The sequence below is a fragment of the Centroberyx affinis genome, unplaced genomic scaffold (assembly GCF_046629955.1).
Source record: "Centroberyx affinis isolate AG114_WGS23_722 - 3 ecotype Tasmania unplaced genomic scaffold, CSIRO-AGI_Caff_v1 ptg000018l_1, whole genome shotgun sequence".
Classification (NCBI taxonomy): Eukaryota; Metazoa; Chordata; class Actinopteri; order Beryciformes; family Berycidae; genus Centroberyx; species Centroberyx affinis.
The window spans coordinates 405,409-432,737 of NW_027278733.1; the positions used below are offsets into that span (position 1 = coordinate 405,409).

Sequence of the window (27,329 nt, forward strand, 5' to 3'; positions counted from 1 at the left end):
ATCATATGTGCTCCCTGCCTTAGATCATCCTTGGTATCAACGACACAAAAATCATCATCAAGTATCACAATGAAATTACGAGGCATTTGGGTATGTTTCGCAAAACGGGAAATTCATCTACGGAGTAACTGCCCATGACAGAGCAGTTGAAAAGGTAGATGGAAGGTAAGAAAGTGCAAATAGTGAAAAGGGGTGTAGGTTTCGAGTCAGTGCACTTAGCCTAGATAGATGTCCTTATCGGGCATAATGTGGAAATGGAGACTGGAGAGCAGGCCGCACCTTCACACTGTCATATATCACTACACTGTCTGCCATCCACGGTCAATAGGGTTGTACCTTCAGGGACGTTTTCTTTTTTCCACACTATATTAACCTATCAGCAAACGTAGCACTACAGAGAACAACGCTGACAGCCTTTATTAGCAGGCTTGTGTGTGACGCTGCTGATGAAGCACTTACACAGGCAATTGTCCAGTCTCTGCCTGGTATGACGCAGCATACTGTATGAGCCAGACCCTGCCATATTGTTAAACCATCTTCCTCTTGACCGACACGCTCTGTTTCAATGGTAAGATCATGAACATGTACTACAAAATCAACAACCATCAGTGGATTTCTGCGGAAAACGGAGTGCAGGAATGCATTCGTCTTCAGAAAAGAGGAGGATATAGAAGTACACTTAGCTCATAGGTAGGTGCAAGAGAAACTGATAACGAATGACAGTCTTTACATTAGGGTTAGACTCATATGGGTTTTTCAAGGCTGATGCCAAAACCAATATTTTTGGATATTCAATATATTTAAATTTGACCATTTTCACACCAAAAAACACGAGGATTCAGTGTTTCCCCCAGACTTATATTCTTGTCATACTGCATACTGGAGGTGGATGACACTGTCAATCCAATTTTCAATAAAAAAAGGCCAATATCAGCAAACCAATATATCAGTCTAACCCTACTCTACATGCAATATGGCACGCAGCACGAGTCACACAGTCTGTTACCATGCATGGAGGTGATGGTGGAGGTGGTGGTGGTGAGACATGCAGGGCCGTGACTGGCGGTGGTGTGACATCAGGTTTTTTTATTAAGGTCTCGTCGGGGGGACGGAGACGGGGACCCGGCTCAGACGATGACCCGGAGCTCCTCGTCGGTCAGCCGGTTGACCTCCATGATCTTCTCCAGCTGCTCGGCGTAGCTCGCCTGGTCCTGCAGGAAGTGCGGGATGCGAACGCTCTCCATCTGCGCCAGGCCCTTCAGCCGGTCCACGTCCTCGAAGGACACCTGAGGCCCCGCAGGCAAACACACACAATCAGCAACGTGACAAAAAACATCACAGATTTCCATATACATCATAGTTTTATTCAATGATACCAGCTGGGATAAGCACATTTTTCACTCATCGCTCCTCTCAAGCAGAAGAACATGGTCTGTTTATCCCTGAGAGTGGTTACATAAGCTTTATTCAGCCTCGCTTTATATTTAATGTTATGTGTCAGCTGGAGCCATTTTATGTGCAGTTACACTTCTATTTTTGGCAACAAAAAGAGAGAGAAATGATAGTGTTCTGCTGCCATAATCTACTGTACTATTGGCATGCAGAGGGAAAATCATATCACCCTTGTGTGTCATCATGTAAACGCGGCACTGTCCTGCAGAACACACGGACAGAGAGTTCAGATGCATTCCCTCACCTTTCCTAGAGCCATCAGCAGTGGGAAGTCGATCTTGTCTCTGTGTCTCAGGATCTTCAGGATGCCATCCAGATACACCTGGTCTTTACTGAAGCAACCTGCAGTACAAGATGTCAGAGTCCAAAAGGTGCAATTAGGGTTTGATGATACTGACAGGTTTAGAATGAAGCTTCCAATCACTGATATTTTGAGCCAGTAGTCAGTTTCTTTAAATTTGAGCATTTTCCATGCCAAAAAAATCCTGTCGGGGTGGATAATAATGATAACAATAATATATTCATGCAAACTTGTGTGGAATCCAATCAAAAATGTTTCATTAGAATCAATTCAGGTTAGGGGCTTCCTGCAATAAAACAGTGTAGTATCAATCAATTGTACAATAAATATGTAATCAATCTGGTTTTGCATAAAAAGAAATATCGGCCCAATATCTCAGCAAACTGATCAGACTCTCAGATGGAATCCTATCTTAATCCTATCTGTGGATGCTGTACACACAGCAGCACATACGGTAAGCTTGGTGTTTCCAGTGGGTTACTGACCCGGCTGTGCTGTGTTGGTCTGGCCCCTCTTGGCGCGGACGCAGTAGTCCCAGCGGGTGTTGGGGTCCTGCACGAAGCGTCCCAGGTCGTGGAAGAGCTGGGAGAAGGACATGTGGCTGGCCTGGTACACGGTGTAGTAGAGCAGGGCGGCGCGCCACAGCGTCGGGTCTTTCCTGAACAGGACGCTGTGGATGCTGGCCAGGCCCTCCTCGGTGGGGTTCAGGGGCCTCAGGTTGTGCTTCTTCCTGCCCGCGCCGCTGCTCCACGGCTGCTGGCTGTTGTTGATGCCGCGGAAGTAATGTGTGCCTGGTGAACAGAGACCAGAACTTAGCAATCACACAGTCCATGTAAAACTCATTTTCTATATATAAGGAAAGCCACAATATTTCCGGGGCTCAATGAGGAGTTAGACTATAGTCCCTTCTTGTAATCAATGTAGACTTTAACCCTCTGTTGTACATTAATGTGTCATGTTGTGTACTATATTATTCCTCTACTGATTTTCTATATATTTGAATTAGGGTTACACCAATATATTAGATTGTTAATATATTAGACCAATATTGATACCTTTTAGTAAATGCTACATTGTCAGTATCATCCACCTCTGATATGATGGATATGATGTAGTTTGTTTGATTACATATTCACTGTAAAAATGATCAATACTACACTGGCTGTCTGTGCAAGATTTTGATCAGATTCCATACAAGTATGCATGAATATGTTTTATTATTAGTATTAGTATGAGTGTTAGTAATAGTATACATATTAGTATCCTGGATTTCAGTGGAAAGTTTCCAATGACATAAGTGCTGTTTCAGAGGCTTTCTCACCCTAACAAGAATAAAATTATGGGGAAAACAATGAATACTTGTAATTCTGGGGATTACCAGCTTCGGCCTTCAAAAACCCATATTGGTCGAATTGTAGTTTGTAATGTCAGTGAATTAGTTTAGGCCAAAGACAGAATCTTGGAAATATTTTTGCACAGCAACAAAATTATTGAACAGAAGAGGAACAAAGCTTGCCTTAATCTGAATGTGCTTCACTAGCTATAGTTCCACTTATTGGCAAAGTAGTCCGGTCCACCAATTTCCCTGAATTAGGAGAAAAACCTCTGCAGTGCTTGTAAACCATTACAGACCAAGAAGGCGTAAAATTGGCCTTGATAACAATGATCTTAGTCTTCAGGAAAATCTCTCCAACCAATAACAACTACACAACCACAGAAGTAGAATTAAGGAAATGTGCAGAGGTTTCACAGTTAACAGACTATGATGAACACACTGCTGTTAGGCTATTGACCCAGCAGAACTTACACACACAAACATAAATCACATAGGCTACCCACCTATCTCGTGCCTTAGCATGCCTTCCAGCCAGTGCTCGCGGGCGGTGGAGATGTTGATGGTCAGCGTGGGTCTGCCATTCACCACCGTCATAGAGGCTCTGGACAGGAGGTCGTCTGTCACATGGACTACTATCTACCAACACAACACACACACACACACAAGTGTTCCATTCATACCGAAAAGTATACTGTGACAATTCTGTGTCGTACGCAGCATGATGGTGTGTTCACTGGTTTAACTTTTAAGTGTTTTAGGTTGGATTTCTCCTGTAATGGAATATACTGTTTGTGTTTTCGATCCGCTGTCTACGATGTTTAAATCCATCAGGGCTTTGCCAAGCATACACAAGCTGCCACTATATGTGTTGTTATGTGTTCAGTGGAACATCATTAACTTGGTGATGTAAGGTGTCCTTGTTGATGGTTACATAAACACCGCTCCGCACCAGCAGACTGCAGAGTGACTTCGGTGAGGCGGCGGCTTTTCGCAAGGTCTTACTTTTCCCCAGAGTACATTCACTCTGATGGCCTGCTGTCTGCCGTTCCTGCTGAATAGGCTGTAATGATGTATAAATGCACAATGACATATTCTGGGCTGGGAAGGTCACAGACCAGAGAAGGCAGCGACATGGGGGGGCTAATTATTCCAGGCTCTTAATAATTTATGTAAAAAAAACAAATATCCAGTATTGAAACTTCGGCACCCAGCAACAATGCAGGCACAGAGATTTTAGCTAGTTTGGCAAGTTGTTTGGCTGGCTATTGTCTGACAGACTACAGGACACCTCATTAACTATGCATACTGTCGACCAATCAGAGTATTCATTAAAGCCTTGTCCAAAGCATTAAAGACATCATTTACACCAGGAAGTAGACTGGAATTCTATATCTGTTTGATTCTGTTGACAACCAGAGGGAGAGTTTTCCAAATTTCCACAATGCTGACAGTTATAATAGTTCAGGTAACTTTACATTAACAGGTCATTTGTTAAATCATACCATGAAATTGAGAAATGCAATTCTCATTGCACTGGACATTTAAATGATCCCTGTGGGGAAACTGGAACACGGCAGCAGCAAAATAATAATAGGATACAGCAGAGAAAATAGAATATAAATAAGAATATACAGTAGAAAGTGGGGCTATTAAACATAATGCAACTGACACTTCCAGCATGTCAAGATTTAATTTTACATTTAGGCTAATACTTTAGGTACATTTTCATATGGTACACATTCTGCATGCATTCTTTTCTTTGTCTCACCATATTTACTGCTGTTATTTTACACACCCTAATAATGTTGTAATCATTCATGTAAACATTCTACTTATTATGCTCTAATGTGGAAATTGTTGTTGTGTTTGATTTGCTCTATTATTATTTATATCCTGCTTTTCTTTGCTGTATCCTACTACAAGTTGCTGCTGCAATGACCCAATTTCCCCACAGCGATCATTAAAGCTTCATCTTATCTCATCATATTAAGTGAAATGTGTGAAGGAGGGAAAAATATGAGCTACAACAAAATAACTCCTTTGTAAGTCCTTTGGTCTCTTACCTCGCCCATGCAGCCCTCCTTCTCCATGTACTTCTTGACATTGTACCAGATGCGACTCTTGCTGAGGAGGTTGCCCCCAGTAGTCTGTTCAAACTTCTCATAGTTGCCATACCTCTGCAGGGCAAGCTCCATGATGCGCACGGCCTGCAAGAGTTGAGAAGAACAAGGATTTTAAAGTAAACATATTACTGGAAGATTTTCCACAAAAACTTCTGGGGTGGGTTAAAAAAAAAACTTTTGGCAAAAGATTCAGCATTTGTTGGTGAGTCCAGCTTTCTCTGGACGGAGCGCTCGCTCACTGCCGTTTAGGAGACAGTGTGTATTTTGCTCTTAAGCTTTGATTCATCACTTCCTGTGTGTGGAGAAGATTTCCTGCCAGTGACCATACCGACACCAGAATTTAATTTGGACAACTAGGGTGAATCTACAGCGTCTCAGTTAGGGGGGATGGGACGCTCTTCTCTGCAGTCCCAATTTGTGATTTAGGCTGGTTGGGTGGAGTTTTAAAAAAATCTTGCCTAGTGCAGCTTTAAACATTGTTTATGGTGGTGCTATAACTTTGGCGTAGACTAGAGCCTTGCCTTACATTGCATTCGGAATTCATGATGAATGTTCATCTCTGTTAGAATAAAGGGCATCACTGCTACAACTGCACTGCGAAAATATTCCCTAATAGGATTTCTACTGCATGGGTATCAGTGCATTTCTATTCTCCTGACCAGTCAGTTATCTGGATTGTTCAGTTGTCTAAGAGATTGGTCATTTGTCCCAGCAAATGTCAAGAATATCATCTGACACGGGTGATTCAAGTGGAGACAGCACTTCAAGCCCACTTCATAATTGCTCAGTGAGTTGTAATGTAACAGCACAGCGGCTGCGGCATTGTATATACACCACTGCTGCTTTGAAGGTTAGGATTGCTGCCTGGAGCTGAACATCTAGTGTGGTAGACTAGTGCCTTTGTTATCCAAAAGTAAAAAAAACAAAAAAAAAACATTCTACACAAAGAAAACATGTCAAACAAGAGCCGACTCCAGAGGGGAAGAAAGAAAACATGAAAGCGCACGCTGCAAACGTTCCTCCGCGGGATCGTTTTACTGCATTTCCTGTGGAGTTCACTCAACAACAGACACCGAACCCTTCTCTTACTATCTGTGTACTTGTGTTACCTAAGCAGCCTGCAACATAACACCGCGGGGCTGTTTTATTCTTCAATGCATCCTAGGAACACAATACTGCTGATCTTAAATGGGTAATCTAAACAGAAATACTAAGAGTTCATTTGTGGGTTCGTTAATAGTCTCTTGCGTTCTTAGGGTGATGAAAACTTGGCTTTGAACATATTGTTATTTATCTGAAGCTTCACTGGACTTGTGCTCAGAAATGTTAATATGCAAGAGACCAGAGAGAGTTTTTCCCGTTTTTCTGAACCGATTCATCCAAGCCTGGCTCTGTGACAAGGATTAGGCTAAACTCCACTTTCACTTGGACAACAGATTCGCCCTGCCTGCCTGAGCCCTGAAACGAAAGAGGTTTGGCAGCGAGTCTCTACGGTCCCAGCATCCAGCTTGACCCCTGGCATGACAGCGTGGAATTTTCTCTCCCAACCGCCCAGCTCAGCACCAACCCCACGCCCTCGGGACATTGTTGTAGATGTGATGAATGTCCTGCCGCAGCCTCTGTACCTAAATCCGGCTGACTTGTGCACCCATCGACTGCTACTTTCTTTCTATAGATTTTCAAGTTTCTCTGTCCCGGGCCTAACTTGGTGCAGTGCTCCTCCTTACCTGGGTGAGAAAGCGATCCGAGGCGTTGTTATGCCGCGCCAGGACGAGGGGAGAGACGGGGTTGCTGTATTCAAACTGCGGGTTGTAGTTGAAGTCAGACTTGAAAAACTTCACTTTCTCTTTCTCTACATTGGACGGCTTGATGGCGGTGAGGATGCAGAGTTTCTTGGCGTTGTCCGCTTCCCGCGCGATCGCCGACTTGGGCAAGGAGGGGAGTTTGGTACGGGATGAGTTGGGGACGCACACCTTCCTGGGATGGGGGACGGGGCGAGGGGAAAGGCCCATGGTGCTGCCCAGCACGGTGATGCTGCGTGCCGGCTTAGGGAGGTTGGAGTGGCTGACCGAGAGGACGCGATGTGACGGTATGGAATCACCGCCTCCGGCCCGCGCCGCGTGAGGAGCCGCGCCGGGACGGTTTCTTTTATGAAGCGTGGAGGCGCATTTCACCGACGTCTTGGGCCTCCTGTAAGGGGAGTGCTTCGGGCTCGGCCTCTCCTCCTCCTCGGCCTGCAGCAGGACGTTGTAGCTGCTGGTCCCGGTGGTGAAGAGGTCTTTGAGGACGTGGGACGAAATCTTCTCCAGGTACACTTGGCTCGGACTCACCGGCTTGTCGGTGGAGTTCAAGACGTACTTTTTGGACATTTCGAGTTCTGGCCAGTGGAGTCTTTCTGGAAGAAGGGATAGGAGAGAGCAATCAGGGAGGAAAGTGATTCTGTTTGCTGCTTATTTTAGATTCCCCCTCACGTGCAGACTTCTTGGTAGGTAGATAGACTAATCCTCTTATGAAGGGAGGATGAAAATAGATATATTTTGTTGCCAAGCTAAAAAAAAATATATATTCTGTTAAGGCAACTCATGCGCTTTTACAGCTCTGTTATCAGTTTACATAACCACAACTATCTTTTTCCATTCTTTCCATTTCCATGCATTCATATACAATCTCACTCAAATGAACCTAATTTGACAGGCTCGCATTACAGTGACGTCAGCAGTCGGGGACCATCGGCAATGCATCATTAACATGTCATGAACGATTCAGTGTCCTGCTATCACAGAGCAAATTATTCTCATCATTGTCTCCAGAGACTGTGAGTACAGCAGAGAGGAGTGAGTGTGCAGGGCCTTGTGAGTCCCAGTGAGATAACCTGGAGCATCATCACACTAAGAACAAGCACTCTGTTCAGACAGGAGCACTGAGGCGGAAGCCATGCAACCACAGACAGCACAAACTAATGACCTCAGCAGCACAGTAATAATGACAAGAGGGAAAAAAAAAACCTAATTATAGCTTCATTGGCTTGCTGGGTGGAGAGTAACATGTTCAGCCACCAAATGAAATACTAAGTGGCTTCATTATCTAACATGTCCTTTGGGTATTTCATCATTGGGTTTCCCCCTTTTGTGATGTTAGGCTTCTGCAAAGTAATTATCTGTGGTATCCCTGTCTTGTGTATACAGGGTGTCTGTCACGTTTCATCAAGTTGAATTTAAGACCTTTTCATGCCAGTTAGATGAGATATAAGACTGATTCTGTAACTGAAATAAACATGAAAATAAAAACAGCTGCATACCAGCTGTACTGACTTGTCACTGAAAAACACACCTCTAAAACCGAATTTGAGATTTCAAATATTTTATTTAACTGCATTGAAGACCTTTCAGGTTTTCAGTTTAGTAAATACAATTTAAGACTTTTCATCTTGGTATTCTGCTCTCAAATATGACAGCATACACAGTCCTGAATCTGTAAACAGTAAACACTGTATTGCTTTGGCAATGTATAATTGAACTTACACAAATATGAATCAATGCTCATGCATAGATCAATTGATCAAAATAGCTATGATAAACTAGTCAGCACTGACTAAGGAGTTAAGAGTAATAATCAGGGAAATAGTGGAGGGTAAACCCACCTAAAATCAGTTAAACCACCTTTTTAGGCTATCTTTAGGACATTAATTCATAATATTCATCATATTAATCAGGATAAAATTGGCATAAGTTATACGAGTAAAGAGGAAAATAAGCATAATACGAATAAATCAATGCTTTTCTGAAAACAGAAGAGATTTTTTTTAGATTCGTGATTGTTTTCCTTATGACGATCACTAAGTTTAAACACCTTTTATTTACCACTAACGTTACATCAATGGTTACAATAATAGACGCCAGTAAATTAGTTAAACAACCATTTTTTGCTTTTGATATGTTAATTTGATACTTAGACGAGCTAACGTTTATAGGAAAATAAGAAAAATGCAACATACCTGTTACTTTTATTGATTCAAGCATCCTCTGTTAAGCTAAACCTAACGAGAATCGTTTTTTCCAGTGAAATTACTATTCAATTTAGCTAGGTTAGTCAGCTAACGTTGTCAAACCACGTCCATGTAGTAAACTAACGATGAAAGCAGTTTACTTCTAGCGGCTATACGTATTCACAAAATACAAAGGCTCGTAGAAATCATAATTTTAACGCAATTCGACTGGTAAGCCTGAGCTAACCACACACACCCCACCTCCAGTTGACAAGTACTGAGCTGGGCGCTACAAGCGTTGGCTGAGCTGTTTCCATGGTTTCGTGCTTCGGTTAGCGACGTCACGAGAAACACTAGTGCTTATGGGAAATGAAGTTCTTGAGGGAATAGACGTCCTGATTGAAGTTGTCTGTAGACTTGAGTAATATACGTAGTTTCAATGGTTTCTCCTGCTTTTTCACACTTACACATTTGAGTTCATGTTTTACAGCAAATCAGACATTGTCTATTGTTTATGTCAACCATAAACCAAACATCCAGCAAGTAGGCCTAGTTGTGCCCTGCCATGCCATTTATTATGATGGAATTACATCACAAAATTGTTCATTTTGTTTGTTTTATTTGAAACATATATATATATACATGGCATTATAGCTATATACCACCATGTTATCAGTGGTAAAAGAGTAGATTCATTTTACTATTATTTCATTTAATCAGCAGAATAATGACATACTATAAACTGACACACTGAGGAAATTAGTAGGTAGGTTTTGATTGTTAAATTAAAAATTAGGGTTAGGCCAGGTCTGCTGATACATGGGGCCGATATTTGCCTTTTATTAAAAATGCGATATGGTCCAGTCAATGCCATCCACCTCGTATATATATATATATGATGCAGTTTGTGTGATTACATATTTACTATATAGAATTAATAGAATAAACTTCTGGGCGAACAATGAATGTTGCATCTACCGGTGATATTTTCTCCGTACTCTTGTATTTTTCATCATTCATTCAGTTTGTTTGTGATACGGGACATTCACTATCGAAACCACATGTCAATCTCCAAGCATGCCAATCATATCCCAACCTCATCCCAAACTGGACTCTGCCTTGTATTTGATGTGTTCTGAACTCAGTGAGTGGGCATCAAATTAACCAGCAAAATTAAAGTTTAAAATAAACAGTCACGGTAGCATTAGAACCCAGCTGGGGAAATGATCCGCTCACTCTCTGTACATGGGATCAGTGCTATCATGGTGTTATCCACTGTCTAATGTCATGTTCTAGCCAGGTGCAGCAAAAAAAAAAGAAAAAAGAATAGAATAAAAAAAAAGCTTTGAAAGGAAATTGACCTGAGACTTGACTTGGATTTGCCTGGATTGACTTGAGACTTGACTTGGACTTGCACCAAAAGACTTAAAAACAGCTCTGCTGTCTAACAGCTGGACCATAAACACCTGCATAAAAATAGTGAAAGTAGCCGCATACTCGTTGCTCCGATGCAATAATTTATTGAGACATTAACAAAATGTCCCCAACCAATGTTTTAGACACAAATACGCCACTGGGTGGATCCTCTGTCTAATCATGTCTCCCCTTGCAGGTCAAGCTATAAAATTTCAAATTCTATGTATGGATTTGTTTGCTGTTCTGTGTGGTGGAGTGGGGGGGGGAAGGGGGGGGGTGACATCATTAGTTTATTTGAGGCTATAATAGGCAAAGATAAATAGTCTTTATCTGCATCAGTTTTGGAGTGGAATGTTTGGCTTTTTGATAGATGGTGACATCTGTTGCCTTCAAGTGCTCCACATGAGCTCCTATCACATTGCTGTTGGTCCAGCTGGTCATGTGTTCTCAACTCGTAATTACAAGATTTCCGACAGCACTGAAGACAGCATTGTTTTCGCCTTGAAAGTGACAGCAAAGATGCGCTATACACACTTTTCTAAACCGTCTCTGGTGGCAGGGTGTACACTTGGGCTGTGATAGGCTGGGTCTGTCTTAAACCCCGCCTCTTATTTCTGATTGGTTTTCGAGTGTTTTGTTCAACTGCCAGAGTCTGCGCAGTGGCAGCAGCGCTGAAATTCAAATTTGAACAGACGTTGTTTGTGTGAGGAGAGAAGAGGAGCTGAGCGGCGTCCAGCTCATCACGTCCTCTTTCTGCACACTCTGGTGTAATAGAGTAGTAAAACAGCTAGTTGTTTAAATATTATTCGAGTAGGGATAAACAGTCTCCGCAATGGATCCATTTACTGAGGTGAGTCGGTGAGCTTTCTACATTGAAATAGCACATTAGCTACCAAAGTGGTGACGTTAGCCTAACGTAACGTAACATTTCCTGTTTTTGTTTTAGCTAACAAATATTGTTAGACAGCTGCTATGGTGGTAGAGCAAACTTTGTTTGCTAACAGCCGTTTGAGTTATCTTTTCAGCAATTGCTTATTGAATAGAGGACTGTACCATCAGATCAAATATCTAAGATAAAAGCATGTCACGTGTTTGTTCTTTGTGTTGTGGCAATCGTTGGCAACTTAACCAAATCTGAAATAACGTTAATAATTAGTAACCTAAGCTTCTATCTGCAGTAAAGGTAGTTGCCAAGAGAGACGGTTGGTTACTAACCAGCTTTTCCAAGGTAACCAGTATGTGTCATTTCATGATGTAACGTTACTAACATTCCTATCCATATACTCAATCCCTGTACTGTAGCCAAAATCACGCCATAGTAAGATTACCATTCCAAGCCCATGTAACGTAACGTTACTAAAATTAAACTTGTTGTCTCCAATTAAGGAAATGCTATGTGTCAGCCTTGGAATTTGTCCAACACCTAGCCCACAATGTTTCCAGTCCAGCTGAGCAGCATGAGCCATGTCAAACCTTCTGTTGAATGAAAAGCAAGGATTTCTTTCTCTCCTTGCTGTATTCCTGCTGTTGCAGCTAACTGGAAATTCTTGTCACTCCATGTCATGGCCAATAGAGTTTCAGAGAGATTTCAGATCCAATGACCGGGAACCACAAACAGAGGAGTGGCTCACTCCTTAGGAATGATGCTAAATGCAGCCTCAAGTTTTCCATGTTGCCTAGAGGAAATGTGCAGGCGGCAGTGGAGCTGCAGGAATGTGTTGGGTCTTGCACAGTTACAGGGCTGTAAATCAGATTGCGTGGCAGTCCGCCTGGGAGGCCAAGGGAAGGGGTTTTCACGAGAGGATGGAAAAAGGGCAAGCAAACAGAGGCCTTTTTATCTATACCAGAAGAGGATTGTTTTGTCTGTCTACGCTACAAGTCCAACTGTTTTGCCACTTGTAAGTTAGCCTCCATAGATGCAATGCGCTGTGCCTTTGTTTTTCACACCATTTGCATCTGCAGACATCGTGTGACCTGTTGGCCAACGCCCATCAGGGACGGTAGAGAAATCACCCTATTTGGCCTTATTTGAATGAGCCACATGATGAATCACACAGTGAATTCCAGGTCTCATACAACAAGAAGTGTGTGATTATGTTGAGTTCTCAAACTAGGATTCTGTGTCACAGCATAGATTTGATTTACCACTAGAGGTCACGCTAGAAAACGCTATGCTGCAATGCCAATTATGTACAATTATGTGATTTTATGTACAGTCAGAAGTACGTTTGAAAAAAGCAGGTTCCTCCTGAGTAACAACAACCATCAACATACAGGGACAGGGGGACTTTGTTTTTCCAGCTCCCTCGGGAGGGGAACTTCTTCAGGAGAATGAAATATTTGGAACACAGAAATACATAGAAATTCCTTTCCTACACTTGTTCATATTATAAACATGTTCATGCATACACACTTTTCCAACAGTTAAAAAGTCTCAATAGTATAACATAGCTTGGGCACAAAAGTTTGGTTATAATTTCTTCCGTTTTCCGAAGAATTTCTTTTGTCAATGGGGTCATTTAGGTTCTGAGACTGTTTTGCTCCATGGCACATTTCAGGATCAGTTCCAGTCACTATAATGCTGCATTCATTTCTCATTGGAAAGACTGTAGATACAAGCTCAGAATGTTGCTCAACCTCAGCTTTCAGGTCATAAATACTACTTGGGATCTCTTGGTTTTATGTGGACCCCAAGTTCTCTAACTTGAATTAATTGATGTCACCACCTAAAAGGAAATACCTGGAGTCAAGTGTAGGGAATGATACATTAATTTCAAACAAAACCAACGAAATGTGATCAGAAGCAACTAAAGTCTACAGATGGTCTCAAAGCCAACGGCTTGGATAAACACGTTTCTGCTGTATAGGTATAAAGCAGCTGCTGGAATAACTTTTTAAAATGAAGTTCTGCTTTTGTCAAACCAGAAACTGCTGGAGCGGACCCGGGCCCGCAGGGAGAACCTGCAGAAGAAAATGGCAGAGAGACCGACTGCAGCAAACAGACAGATGACTAAAAGGGCCAGGGAGCCGTTGGCTGAGACCAATAGTGTGATCAGTGAGCCAGCCATTGACAAAGGTATGAACACACTTGTATTGCCACACAGTGGGGTTTTTGTACTACTCTGTTGTTGAAATAATCATAGAAATAGTCATAATACTATCCAGTCTCAGCAAGTAAATGCAGTAGGTGATGTTAATGTTCTATGATGTTTTTACTCTATTAGTTTTTTACTAATTTTTAACCGATTGTTAAAGCACTTTGTAACCTCTTTAAAAAAAGTGCTATACAAATATTTTTTTTTACTATTATTATCATAAACCCAAATGCTGCCATATACCTTACATTAGACTTAAATTTTCCACAACTTTTGCCCTCCCCCCAGTTCCACAGCTCTCTTCCAAGCCTTCTCCCTCCAAGCGCAGATGCTCAGGGGAAAATGCGCAGCCTGCAGCCGGGGAGGAGAACCAGGAGCCGGCCACGACTCTCCCTGCGGTCCCTATGCTGCCCGATCCTCCCACAGACAGGAAACCCCCCGCGGGCCCGGCCAGCATCCGCCCTGCGTCCTCCCTGGAGAAGACTGCCGCCCGGCCCGTTGTCCAGTCTCATCCAGTGCAGATGAAAACTGTGCAACCGGAGCAGGAAAAGATGGCCGTGACCCCAGCTCCCATGACCCCAGCTCCCGTGACCCCAGCTCCCGCTCCTTTGAGCAGCAGTGAAGCGGAGATGATACCTGCCAGTGCAGCCCTGCAGAGGAACAAGGAGGACCTGCAGGAAGCCCCGACTCCATCCACTACTGGCATGAGGGCTCGTCTGCAGAGACTAGCAAATCAGAGGCAGTATTGGGATAGCGAAGGTAGGAAGCTTTTTGTGCGTTTTTTGAATGTGGTTTGGTTTTATTTATTCGGGACTAGAACCGTTTGATTTTTACAACTCAAATCTGGACATGTCTTGAGGTCCTCCTCTAGTGTGAGCTGGTCAACCACTCAAATGTGAATAGAGAATGGCAATATCCAGTGAGAGTTGAGCGCCAGGAAAAAAAAACAAAAAACAGGAACTGTGAAAAGTAAAATGTTTCACTTCCATGTTTGTTGTGTGTTGTTGTGGTGATTTTTGCAAGATTGTGGGCTTACATGGCGTTGTGTGTTCCCCAAATCGGACCGGTTGTAAAGTGTAGGTTCCCTTAATTCAGCATGTCATTAAGTGTGTGTTTTCCCCAAAGTCAGCTTGTCATTAAAGGTGTGTGTTCCCCAAATCCAACTTGTCGTCAGTGTATGTGCCTCTGCGATGCAAGACAAAGAAAATCTGTGAGCGCCAGTTGTGTGATGTCCAGTCTTTCCACACTCTTAGTCATGTTGCATTTCCCTGGCCTTAGACAACATGTTACTACCTTTTTCAGGCGCTTCAGATGCAGCTCCAAACTGTGCCCCCCCGTCCCCGCTGAAGAGAGAGGTCGACGTCCCGCCAGTCGCCGTCCCCGCTGCGTCCTCAGAACCTCGGGTAGGGAGGAAAGGCCGGCTCGCCGACCTCGCCGCCACCATCGGGTCCTGGGAGGACGACCTAAGCCACCCGCCCATTCGCAAAGACAATGCACAAGGGAAGCCTGGTACCGCCTGTGTTCCCAAGCTGGCCTCCAGAGACGCCGCTGTGGCTGCCAGCAGTAAACCATGCGCTGCAGACCATGTGCCGGCCAGCCAGACGGCTAGCAGCAAAACCACATCCAGCTCTAATCAGGTAGGTTTTCGCTGAGTTGTCTTTTTATTATTCCTCAGCACAAACCGACAAGAGTGTTATTTGATTTGTCTGTTTCAGTGAATCTGATTACTTTTATTCCTTACTATTTATTATTAACTTTGAAACACTTTCTATAACTACCAGGTCTATTATGAGCACAGTCATGGACTTAAAATCCACTCAATGCCTCATGACCTTACTTATAAGAACACATAATTCTTACTGATGCATTATATAAGCACTGATAAAATATTGTAGATATAACTTATAATGAAGTACATGCATCTTATGAATGTTTGACTGGCTATTTATCACATTTATTGCTTTTATTTGTATAATAAATGTATATTCATTTACTCATCGCTTCAAGAAGTACTCCATTTACTCTCTACTTGCTCTAAACAATCTGTTGTAATTTTTGGTTATCTAGAAATTGAAGCTTATTCTGCTGTTGCAATGATTGCAGGTCTCTCTGGATAAGAGCACCAGCTAAAGGCCTAAAATGTAAAATCTATCTTTTCAGCAGCCTCTCTACTCTCCAGTCAAGCCTAGCCGAGTGATTTTCCCAAGCCCTCAGAAGGCTAACGTCCCTGCAGCCAGACCAGCAGTTCAGCCAATAGCCAGTCCCCAGAAAAGCTCTAACCAGGGGACAGCCTACACCTCCAGTCCCCAGAAGAGCTCTAACCAGGGGACAGCCTACACCTCTAGTCCCCAGAAAAGCTCTAACCAGGGGACGGCCTACCCATCCAGTCCCCAGAAGGCCGCTCCGTCCTCCTCAGCACCAGTGCCTCAAAGCCCCCTGAAGAATCAGGCCCTTTCCAGAGGTCTTGACTTCACCTCTAGCCCAAAGAAGCCGGACCTCTTAGTCAAGCCCATCACCTCTGGCCCCTCTGCCCTCCAGAACAGAGACAGGGTTGCCACCAAGGACTCTTCTACACCCCTGCAGCAAAAAGCCATGGCTGGAGCACCTGGTGAGTCACGTTTCAGTTAATTTCAACATTTTATAAAATTTTGCATTCAGTAATGGGTCCCACTGTTCCACTTCAGTCTTTTATTCTGCACAGTTGATTATTGAAAAAAAGCATCAAAATATTCTCCTAAAGTCGAAGTACTGGAAGTTCAGACTGGGTCTACCAGTTGTTTGGATTCCATATTTAAAAAAAAAAAAGATTTAAATACTGACCAAGAACAGTGACTGCTGCTTAAAGGCAACATTTAAAAAGAAATACATTAAACAGAGATTACAACTGTAATGGTAATTTTATCATAAGGGAGTTCTACCCAGAACATACTTTGATAAAAGTAAAATTACTGACTTAAAAAAATACTAAAAAGTGTACTTCTACCCTTTATTCTCAACAGGTGTGAAGTCTTTCCTGGAGCGCTTTGGAGAGAGGTGCCAGGAGCGTACAAACCAGAGCTCCCCAGCAGGGGGCGCCACCCAGTCCAAGACCCCAACTGTCACCCCAACTGTCACCCCATCAGTAACCCCCAGCACCAGACTGGCCCAGGAGAGGCTCAGAGCCGCCCAGGCTGCCAATACAACCACCGCCGATCTCACCCAGAGACAGAAGCTGGTGGGCTATGTTGCAGATAGTGTATCCTCTACTCTTGTGACGCTTGTTTTGTTTTCAGACCAGAATAGCAAAATGAGATTCACAAATATCCTCCTTATTGTAGGAGCGTGAGTCTGAGCTGGCCATGATTCGCAATCGCTTCCAGAAGGGGGACAACATGTGGAAAAACAAGGATGAAGGGGCAGAAACCAAGAAGAGCAGTGAGACCAAGGTGGGCTGACGAATTTGAATATAGTGCATCTGACAGACAACTGTCAAAGTTGAAATGTTTTGTCATTTTATGGAACATTCATGTTTTCATTGCCTAAATCTGTTTGTTAGGAGCAGGCGGAACAGCCTCTGGAGTGCCAGGTGACCAAGCCTCAGCCACATGATGAACCAACAGCACCCTCTGCTGAGAGTACAGATACCACCAACTTCAGCTCTGCAGGTACATATGATATTTCACATTGATTATTGTAACATTTGTATTTGTTAGTGCACATATGTGTGGTCAGTTACCAGCATTGGCCACTCTACTCAGCACTTACTGCCTCCGTCAAGGAATTTATGTTTTCTATCATCTTTCTCTTTTACTGTCATTTTATGTTTTGAAAAGTGCTCTATAAATACAGTTACTATTATAATGTTTTGTCAAATAGCAGGACGTGGATTGGTGGTCTCACCTCCAGCCTCAACCTCAAGTCCTCTGAGGAGAGCTGAGTACTCTGTAGAGAAACCCTCTGATGAAACCCCAGAAGAAGAGGTGGTCCAGGAGATAGAGATGAACGTCGACCAGTCCATCAACTCTGCGGTTATCAACGAGCTGTTTGATGGAGTCCTGGAGCAGAGTGAAGATCAGCATAGTGATGAGGAAGAGGAGGGTGAAGAGGAAGATGCCCTGAATATTTCCTCCATGTCCCTCCTCACTCCACTTGCAGAGACGGTGGCAGCTGTGGTAAAGAGTCCAGAGAGGAGAATAATGGTACGTACCAAGCTGGAAAACTTTATGAAGCGCTAACTGTATGTACCATTGCCTATCTGTATAGTACACCTCAGACCTGTTCCCCTGCATTCATGGCCTTCATATCTTTGTCCAGACATCAACTCCAGCCTGCTCGTTCAATGAGAAGAGTAAAACTCCTGACAGTGTTTCCAGACCTAGCAAATTCCAGAGGGCTCGCATGATTCGGACCGGCTCCTCAGACAGCGTCGAGGCCTTAGACGATGACCATAAACTGCCCTACAGGTAAGTGCTCCCATGCAGCCCTCAGCTCTAAAAGAGTATTCAACTTCAGTCATTCCTTGCTGTCTCAAGTGTGCATGATCTGAATGTCTCTGCTTTCCCGTGTGTATGTTAGCGTCGATGCATACAGGTCCATCAGGGTGAAGGAGACTGAGAAGCCCAGTGTGAAGCAGGTCATTGTGAGGAAGGAGGATGTTTCTCACAGAGCGGAGGAGCCCAGAGGCTCCAGCCTTGTCAGCATCAAACAGAGGATGAAGGTTTGAAATGAAAACATTCTAGATTAACTTACTTAAACATCCATTGCAATGGTTTTAATGTAGCCAGGAAAAGCTTGATAGGGATTTGTAACACCAGGGCACAGTTTAATATGTAAAGATTTTTTAATCCCCTTTTTGCAGTACAGGCTCATACTGATCTTGAAGATTTTTTTTCTTTTTTTTTCTTTTTCTTTTTTTTCAAAAAATGATCGGATAGGATCATTCTCATCCAGATACCACAAGATCAAGATTAAAGAATACAGATTTGTGGTCATCAAATAGACCTCTATCTCTCCATCTGTTGGACAAATAATGTTGCAGCATATTGTTGGGCCAAAAAGACACAAGTGAGACAGTTTCTGTGTTATTTTAATTCACTTGCCTGTTAAAATGCAAACGTAAAGGAAAAATCCACCTTAAAACAACACTGCTAAAAACAGCTGTTGGCAATACACCTTGCATTTCTGGTTCCATTTTGTTTTCTTCTTATTCTTTTTCAGTTTGTGGTGGTTTTATGGTATAAAGCTTGTAGGACAGAATGAGAGTCTAATTGCACTATCCACTGCATACCAATATTTTTTATCTTTGTGAAACAAATACAGTGTTGACTGAATGGTGTTCCCATTTACCCTCCTCCATCATGCACTTAATGGGATAAACTGTCAATCTGTTGTCCATCTATGTAGATTCTGACCAATGAGATGAACCTGCAGCAGACAGTCATCCACCAGGCCAGCCAGGCGCTCAACTGCTGTACAGATGAAGAGCACGGCAAGGGATCCCAGGTGGAGGCTGAGGCCGAGAGGCTACTGCTGGTGGCAAGTGAGTTAAACAGCCATTCAACACACTCACACTCAGCTTACCGGTATGAAGGGCAGGCGTCCATCCAGACCAGCAGCAAGGAAATTATTCAGTACAGGGTGTTTGCTGGTCCTTTTTAAAAGTCTTAAAATGTTTTAAATTGAATTATCTAAATTCAAGGCCATACGGTCTTAATTGTGGTTCAGTGTCTTGGATATGGTTTTAGAAGTTTAAGAAGCTTTTCCTTGATGTACAATTTTTCTAATCATCGTACAGACACATACTTTACTGTTTTGTGTTGTTTTGCTTTACTTTTCAGGCTAATGTTGGGGGTGAAATTGTTCTTGCTTTTTATTTGTACTGGCCTAAACTGACCTAGCTTCTTAAAAAGTCTTGAATTCAACTTGTAGAAACCTGTAGTCATCCTGCAGTATTGCAGTGCGTTCATGTGGCTATCTGAACCATTTGTAACAAGACGAGTAACTATTCCTGTTTGACTTTTCCAGCGGAGAGGAGGGTGGCGCTGAAGGCGGAGTTGGATCGTCTGAAGGGTGAGGGCCCAGCAGGCCAGAGGAAGGCCCCTATGGACATCAGCGTCTCTGCCTCCAAGGGCTCCATCTCCCTGCAGGAGTTGCGTCTGCCTCTGAAGGCAGACTTTGTTTGTTCCACTGCCAACAAGCCAGGTAGACTCCACCTGTATATTACCTAATACAGGCCTTTCTTTAGAACAATTGCAGTGAGCAAAATCATCTGTCTAGAGCAGGTGGTATTTTTTGCACCACAGTGTGTTTTAATGAATTGCTTATGAGAACATGCACATGATGAGGTGGTGGCCTGCTAATTCACATTTATGAGTAAGAAAACACTACTAACCCTGTCTTCTTCAACAAGTGGACCAGTGTTAGGGGTATATGACGGGACAAGAGTGCTAAACTCTGTCTCTCGGTTATTCCAGAGTCGACCAAACATTACTTCTTCATCATGATTCGGGCTGGAGCGGAGAACACTGTGGCTACTCCATTATCAAGCACACACAGCGGCCTCAGTGGGGACGCCCTCACCTTCACTACCAAGTTCATCATGTAAGTCAAAGCCCCCTGCTCATACAAAAGGTTGAAACTCCTGATGGTTATTATTATTAACTCCTTATTACTGTTACTTTCAATGGAGAATTTTTGTACTGTTTCAGATGCTTTTCCAGCCTGACAAGAATAAAATACTTTCTTTTTTTTTGTCAAGATAATCAAATTAAAACATACTGACACAAAATACCCCTCCCCCTTTTCATCTTCAGGTCTGATGTCTCCAATGACTTTGAAATTGATATTGAGGTCTATTGCCTGGTGAGTGTCTTGCATCATTTCACGTCATGTGCCGCTATCTTACTGATTTAAATACTGATTCATTGCAATCTTGTATAATTACCTATGACTCTAGGTGCAGAAGCGTGAGCTGTTCAGTGACAAGAGGAAGAAGCCCAGCAAGTCAAAGGTAATTTCCCCCCTTTCTGGGTAAATCCCATGTGCAAGACACATTGTCAGAATGGTGGCACATGTTAAGAGGCTTAAAGCGTGTGCGTGTGTGTGTTTGTTCAGACAATCTGGAGACATATTGATGAGGCCTATGATTTGTGTATTTCGGTATGGACAGTTTCTGTATAAAATCCCTTACTTGTTGGTGGGTGTGCACGGTGCGGGTGGATAGATGCTACTTTGAACAGTGCCACTGCTGTAAAACTATGCTGTTTTCCCACACATTGTGAATGGTTTCAGGTGGATTGACTGTTTTATTCAGTTGATTAGGATGTTAACTAGCCAGAGACATAGGCAGCATATTATATTTAGGTTACCTATTATGTTTCTAGAGATTCCTATTATTATTATTATTATTATTATTGTTGTTGTTGTTGTTGTTATGTGTTCAGCCCAATAAGTTGGGCATTAGTAATTTTTGGATGCCATTTTGAATTTTTTGACAAACCTTCAAAAATTCTTCCCATGGCCACTCATGGGACCACTTGACCACTTGAAATTTGGCAAGTAAATTGATTGAATGTGCCTTTTACTTGGTTTGTGAAAAGCTAAGGGATCGGTCAAAAAATGGGCAAGTTATTAACCTATCAATTCATTTTGCACCAAAAGTTCAACTGACTGTAAAATCATGACATGTAATCAATCCACTTGAAAGTCTACCAATTGATCAGAAACATAATTTTAAAGAGATCTACCAAGCCACATGTTGTGTTGGGTTTTGAAGAAAATACAGCCATTTGAACTTCTGTTGTGTTGTGATAATAGCAAAGACTCTGATACCCACAATGCCTTGCGGGGCAGTCAGGGAACTCGGTGCATTCTTTGTCACGCTGTGGTAAGCTGTTCATTGTTGATAGTAATATTTTGCTTTATTTTCATCTTTCTAGGCCATCACTCCAAAGAGATTCCTCGCCATTACTGTAAGCCTTTCAAATTTACTTTCTACTGACACTTTTTTTTTGGTGTCAAATAAATTCCCAAGAATACAACATTAAAAACTAATTCTCACTTGAGTGTGAGTCAACTTATCCCTTCATCTTTTATTTTTCTTTGCAGAAGAGCAGCCAAACTCCAGGTTAGTGAAAATGCATCAAAAACTCTGATTGCTGATTCAAATGTGACAGAATCCTTTTACATTACATACAAGATTGTATGCTTATATATCATGAGTTGATCTTCCTAAGGATTCATGCGGTATTTCTCATCTCATCTATCTGCAGTTGTGGCGAGTCCAGGAGGCCCCAACGCTGTTCGCACCAGTAACTTTGCCCTCGTCGGATCGCACAAGCTTACTCTTTCCTCTATTGGGAAAAACAAATTTCCCTTGGAGAAGGTATAGAAGCCATTAAACGTCCAATTTTGTGAATTTTATTCCTACTACTGTTTCACACTCACTGTATGAATTTTCCTCTTTATCCTTAATTCATCCTGCATTTCAAATGTGGCTGGTTTCTGTCTGAAAGCACATGGACTATATATGGGGAGCTGACAGATTAGCTCACTGAGGCTCGGAGCTGGGATCACAGTCCTATATCTGTGTACAGACTTAATGGAGACTCACAGTATACCTGTTAGTTCTCATCAGACAATGTGTGCTGCCCCTGGCACTCATTCACTCGCCTCCATTTCTCTCTTTTAGATCAAATATGAAGGAAGTGAAAGGGAACTACTCAGTGACATGTTTCATAACAAGGTTACTACTTGCCCTATGGCCAGTTAATTTATTTTGTTCAGTTTGTGTGGGAAAGGGTGAGAGAAACTGTATGACACAGCAAAATCTTACTCCATTGCGTCACTAACATTCTAATCTTAATCTGATTCCAAGTCTGTTATCATAAGGAAATCTAAATTGTGTGTGTTCAATCAGTTAGTCTGCACTTGACAGGTGCTTTCAAGCAACCGTTTTTTTAACTAGTTTGACCTTCCTCATAAGAACAGACTTGCATTGCAACCGGGTGTTTGTTTAACCACATCTTGTAACTTTTAACCCTTTCTGAGTTGATGCTGACGCAGTGTCAAGGATTTTCATGAATAATAATCTGTAATTCTGTAATATGGTGTGAAGGTGCCGTTCTTGTGCCCTCTGGAGGGCCACGTCTACCTCAAGATGCAGTGTGAAGTCGGCTCGAAGGTGGAGGAGAGGGGCTTCCTGGTGAGTGCAAACACATCAAATCATCAGGCATTGTGGCGGTTAACACTACTTCCCAATATAAATGTCCCAATATATTGCAATATAAAAATGTGACAATACGCCTCGTGGGGCAGAAAAATGAAGCACGATATTAGCTCTATTTTATTCTGCTGTAATAATCACAAATGAGTTGGCTTGCCCATTACAATTTTACAAGCTCTCCAAATTATATTTACATTTTGGAATGTCATTTTAAAATTGTTTGCCATTGAACTTTTAACGATTACATCATATTGTGTTTGTATGGAATCGTGACCCCCATATTGAGTATCAACTCGTATTCTGAGATAAGTTTATCATCCCATCCCTAATTTGAACTTTATCATATTTTGTTCAGACAATGTTTGAGGATGTTAGTGGATTTGGAGCCTGGCACAGGAGGTGGTGTGTCCTGGCGGGATACTGCATCTCCTACTGGACCTACCCAGACGATGAGAAACGCAAGGTAACCCCTGCTCTGTCCTACAACTTTGAGCTGGTTTCCCACTTTGTTGGGTATTTGTGGCCATATGAGAACATGGCAGATGAACCAGTACAATTGCACAGAACAACTAAACAATTGAAAGCCTTTTTGAGAGGGAGGTTTCTTGCTGTGTTTCCAAATCAAGATTAATAAAGATGATCTGAACATGATCCCACCCAACTACAGGAAGCACCATGCATTATGGGTTACACATGAGTCTAACATCATATGTGTTTAATAGGAAAATAGAAAATGTTTACCGTTTATCTTGCAGAAGCATCAGCAGAATCCCGTTTCAACAAAGTGAAATTTTAGAATCGAGAAATTAAAGGGGAGGAGGGGAATGGTTAGAAATGGATAATCAAATGTTTACTCTTGGATGTTTCTTGTTCACAGTAAAAAAAGTATAGTCTCTCTGAAACATGCCAGTCAAAACATGGTCAGGTTATTGCATAGAAAGCTGATTTTGCTGGTGTGCTGATGTTGACAAATCATCTTAAATTTGGGGCAGGGGGAGGGGAGGACCCTCTTGTATCAAAATAAAGCACAAAGAATTCCCTATTTGTTCAGTAAACTACTTAAAGGGCCCTTCACATTTACAACAGCAACACGTCTACAGCAGACAATATGCTCCAAATGTGGATCACAGTTGAGTCAGTCCACAATCCCTGGCTCATTTTAGGCAGATGTCACAGCTGTGACAGGGACACTGGCCACGTCTTTTCCTCTCTGTTCTTCCCTCTGCAACAGCACATAATTCTGCATTGAATTTACATTAAGAGTGATTTTATCTAACTAGCCAGCTATTAATGCAAACTTTACACTGGGATTATGTAAGTGTGAAGCAAAATCTGCTCCAATAGCCAAATCTCACCTGACTGTTCCCTCTCTGTGTTTTTTTTTTTTCTATGTTCTCCTCGTCAGAGTCCAATCGGTCGCATCAACCTTGCCAACTGCACCAGTAAGAAGGTGGAGCCGGCCAACCGGGAGTTTTGTGCCAGGCCAAACACCTTTGAGCTCATCACTGTCAGACCACAAAGAGAGGACGACAAGGAGACGCTGGTCAGTCAGTGCAAGAACACCATGTGTGTCACCAAGTAAGTGCCTTCTTGTATTATATTACCTGATATGGGTTTTCGAAGGCCAATACCGATATTTTTGGATTGACACTGTTTATATTTAGTGCCAATATTCAATATCTTTTAGATTTGACCATTTTCATGACAAAAATCCGCCCCAGATGTATTATTGGAAGGGTAGAAAAGCCTCTGAAACAGCATTGCATTAAGACCATGGGACACACATTGAAACCTGCTATGATGAGAAAAGTTCCTCCTGTTATTCAAAGGCCAGTATCAGCCTGATATATCAGTCTAAAACTAGTTTTCTCCCAGTGTAAATAACGCAGAGAAACGTGGCATTGCTAAACATCTGAATTATGATTTTTTTTAGAAACTGGCTGAGCGCCGACACCAAGGACGAGAGGAATTTGTGGATGAATAAACTGAACCAGATTGTGGTGGATCTGCGCATGTGGCAGCCAGACTCCTGTTACAGGCCTCTGTGAGTTCTGCCCTCCATCACACTGGTCCTTCTCTCTTATGGACGGACAATATCAGTGACACCTGCGATTACTAAGTGCAATACAGTACGAAAGTTGTTGAATATTGTTTACTGGTGGATACTTTACACAAGCATAAGTAATCAAACACATAAGTTATAGATATGAGAAAAAAGCCATACTTTTGAAACATTTCAGTACAGTATTTTGTGGAGGACAGGTGGCTTGGCACTGTTTCTTAAAGCCTATATTTTATATATTTCCAAATTGTTGGGATACTCCAATTTGAGGTATTCTCGGGTTGCCAGCTTTTGTTTTTTATGTTATACTTAACCATATTGTAGACAAAATGCATGGCTTTAAATTATAATATTGTTTGGTTTCAAAGCTTAAATCAATATATAAATGGTGTTGCAATACTAATTCAATATCAATTTGAGGCACCACAATTTTATGTATGAATGAATGCTGTACTTTTTATCCTGCATGATAGCATAGAACACTATCTGATATCTTTGGAATACACAAACAATTTCATTTTCAACAATAGCTTTTACAACTTGTGGCAGGACTTTCAAATGCCTTCTCATCATGTTAAGTGCCATGCACAGCTTTTTGATGCCAATTATACCACAGCTTTCAATAAGATATTTTTGTCATGTTTGTTTTGATTCATTGTTTGTGTGATTAGTTTCCATGTTGACATTTTAAATGGTTTTGGCTAACAGGGGTTAAGGTTTGATCGCCCGTGTAGGTGCTGGTAAATGTATTTTCAGATGGACAGATTTTCTGTTGCAAACCTTTTTCTCAGTCCAAGTTGAGAATTACTTTGGATTGAACATACTACACACAATGTTTTATGCTTCTACAAACATTTTATTTTATTCTACAGTATAGGAATGAGCAAGAACTACTGTATATTAGTACTTTAATATGTTACTTAAAAGCACTCCAAGCATTCCTCACTCAATCTATCAGGTATTTGTGGAACAGTGAGACTTCAATAAATGCCTGCTTTGACCAAACTGGACATGGTTACTTGCTGCTTCTTGAGTCCTGCTTTCTTTATTAGTGCATCATTCACTGAAACCCACCATGATCTGGGGTTTAATAGGTTTTGCATGTTGCATCAACTTTTTGGAAAAGCTGTGCGACATGAGACCTGTCATTTTAAAAAGGTCTGTATTTTCTGGTTCTATTCTGTGTATGTGTGCTGATAAGCATATTATGCTTCAGTAAATCAGAAATACTACACATTGATCCTTTCATGGCTTTATGAAAACAATGTAACAATTACACTTGTGTATGTGTGCCACACTTTACTATTATGAAAGTAAAGTACAGAAGTGGTTGAATTAACACTGAGATTTTTCCTTTTGCAACAATCAGTGCTGTGATTTAGTGATTTGGGAACAGATAAGAAGCATTGTTAAAACCTAACATCACTGTAAATCATGGCCTCCAGTGGCTTTTTGCCTTTAAAAAATGGTAACCAAAAGGAGTGCAAAAACCATTAACTCATTTTTAAAAATTAGTTTATTTTATGTTAGTTTTGTTCTTTTGAGAAAGCAAATTTTGAAATGTTATTTATTCAATTATATGTCAACAGTAGCTAAACAACATAAGTAGTGGTATGAGTGGTAATTTTGGGTTGGTTCATTGCTTTTCAAATTAACTTATTCAATAAACAGGTGTTTGTTTATACTAGAATCTCACATCAATATTTAAATTAATAACACATTAGCGGCTCAGCTCTCTCTTCAACACCACAGTCCAATATGACACCCACATTATTTCAGCTGCTGCACCTAACTAGCAGTCAATCTCACAATCTCCTTTACCCTCACTCTTGAATAAGACCTACATAAGATACCTGAGAACTCCTCCACTTGGGGCAGTTGCTCAGCCTTCATCTGAATGGGGCAGGCAACCATTTTCTGGGAGAGAACCATGGCGTCAGACTGGGAAGTACTGACCCTCATCCCTAACAAGTCACACTCAGCCATAAACCACTCAAGTGCACATCTGACATCATCTGATGATGCCAAAAGGACAACGTCATCTGCAAACTGCAAAAGCCCTAACACCACCAAACTGGATGCTCTTCGGACCTCAGCTGTACCTTGATATCCTAAATACAGTATGTCCACCTCCCACAATACGTCTTGGGGAATTAGTCCTTTGACAAATCCATATTTAGACAGGACTAGCAAACTCCCATGACCCGTCCATTATCTGTGAAATGGTAAAAATCTGGTCCACTGTTCTGCGACCAGGATGGAATCTGCATAGTTCCTCCTGAATCAGAGGTTCAACAAGTGGTCTGTGTTCCCGCACCTTGGCATAAGATTTCCCAGGGAAGCTGAGCAGTTTGATT

At 42.1% G+C, this 27,329-nt stretch overlaps 2 protein-coding genes across 3 annotated transcripts; one reads left to right on the forward strand and one right to left on the reverse strand.

Annotated features, from left to right (window-relative positions):
- Positions 1-960: 960 nt before the first annotated feature.
- matcap2 (microtubule associated tyrosine carboxypeptidase 2) lies at positions 961-9,406 on the reverse strand. The gene is made up of 7 exons (XM_071538959.1): positions 9,207-9,406; positions 6,940-7,607; positions 5,153-5,296; positions 3,593-3,725; positions 2,239-2,544; positions 1,697-1,794; positions 961-1,286 (listed from the first exon to the last, which is right to left on the reverse strand). Exons 1-7 carry the CDS (start codon positions 9,229-9,231, stop codon positions 1,128-1,130), a joined length of 1,533 nt encoding a protein of 510 aa, XP_071395060.1. The 5' UTR covers positions 9,232-9,406; the 3' UTR covers positions 961-1,127.
- Positions 9,407-11,324: 1,918 nt separating this feature from the next.
- On the forward strand, positions 11,325-25,961 carry anln (anillin, actin binding protein). Of its 2 annotated transcripts, XM_071537702.1 has the most exons (24): positions 11,325-11,463; positions 13,539-13,689; positions 13,997-14,467; positions 15,011-15,345; positions 15,869-16,316; positions 16,708-16,922; positions 17,026-17,133; positions 17,244-17,352; positions 17,564-17,886; positions 18,002-18,150; positions 18,263-18,404; positions 19,091-19,226; positions 19,712-19,888; positions 20,161-20,287; positions 20,500-20,548; positions 20,643-20,696; positions 21,625-21,657; positions 21,794-21,812; positions 21,958-22,070; positions 22,377-22,430; positions 22,803-22,889; positions 23,266-23,373; positions 24,316-24,488; positions 24,844-25,961. In XM_071537702.1, the coding sequence occupies exons 1-24, from the start codon at positions 11,446-11,448 to the stop codon at positions 24,956-24,958; spliced, it is 3,714 nt and encodes a 1,237-aa protein (XP_071393803.1). In that variant the 5' UTR covers positions 11,325-11,445; the 3' UTR covers positions 24,959-25,961. The 2 variants fall into 2 exon arrangements, with proteins under 2 accessions (XP_071393803.1, XP_071393880.1); XM_071537779.1 differs by lacking the exon at positions 22,377-22,430.
- The last annotated feature ends 1,368 nt before the right edge of the window (positions 25,962-27,329 follow it).

Coding starts and splice junctions, on each gene's coding strand:
- anln (XM_071537702.1), top strand. Junction 15,346..15,868: donor CCACATCCAGCTCTAATCAG/GTAGGTTTTCGC, acceptor CTATCTTTTCAG/CAGCCTCTCTACTCTCCAGT. Junction 24,489..24,843: donor AACACCATGTGTGTCACCAA/GTAAGTGCCTTC, acceptor GATTTTTTTTAG/AAACTGGCTGAGCGCCGACA.
- matcap2 (XM_071538959.1), bottom strand. CDS start 9,231: ATGCTTGAATCAATAAAAGTAACAG. Junction 2,545..3,592: donor CATGCTAAGGCACGAGATAG/GTGGGTAGCCTA, acceptor TCTGTTCACCAG/GCACACATTACTTCCGCGGC. Junction 1,287..1,696: donor TGCTGATGGCTCTAGGAAAG/GTGAGGGAATGC, acceptor GCGGGGCCTCAG/GTGTCCTTCGAGGACGTGGA.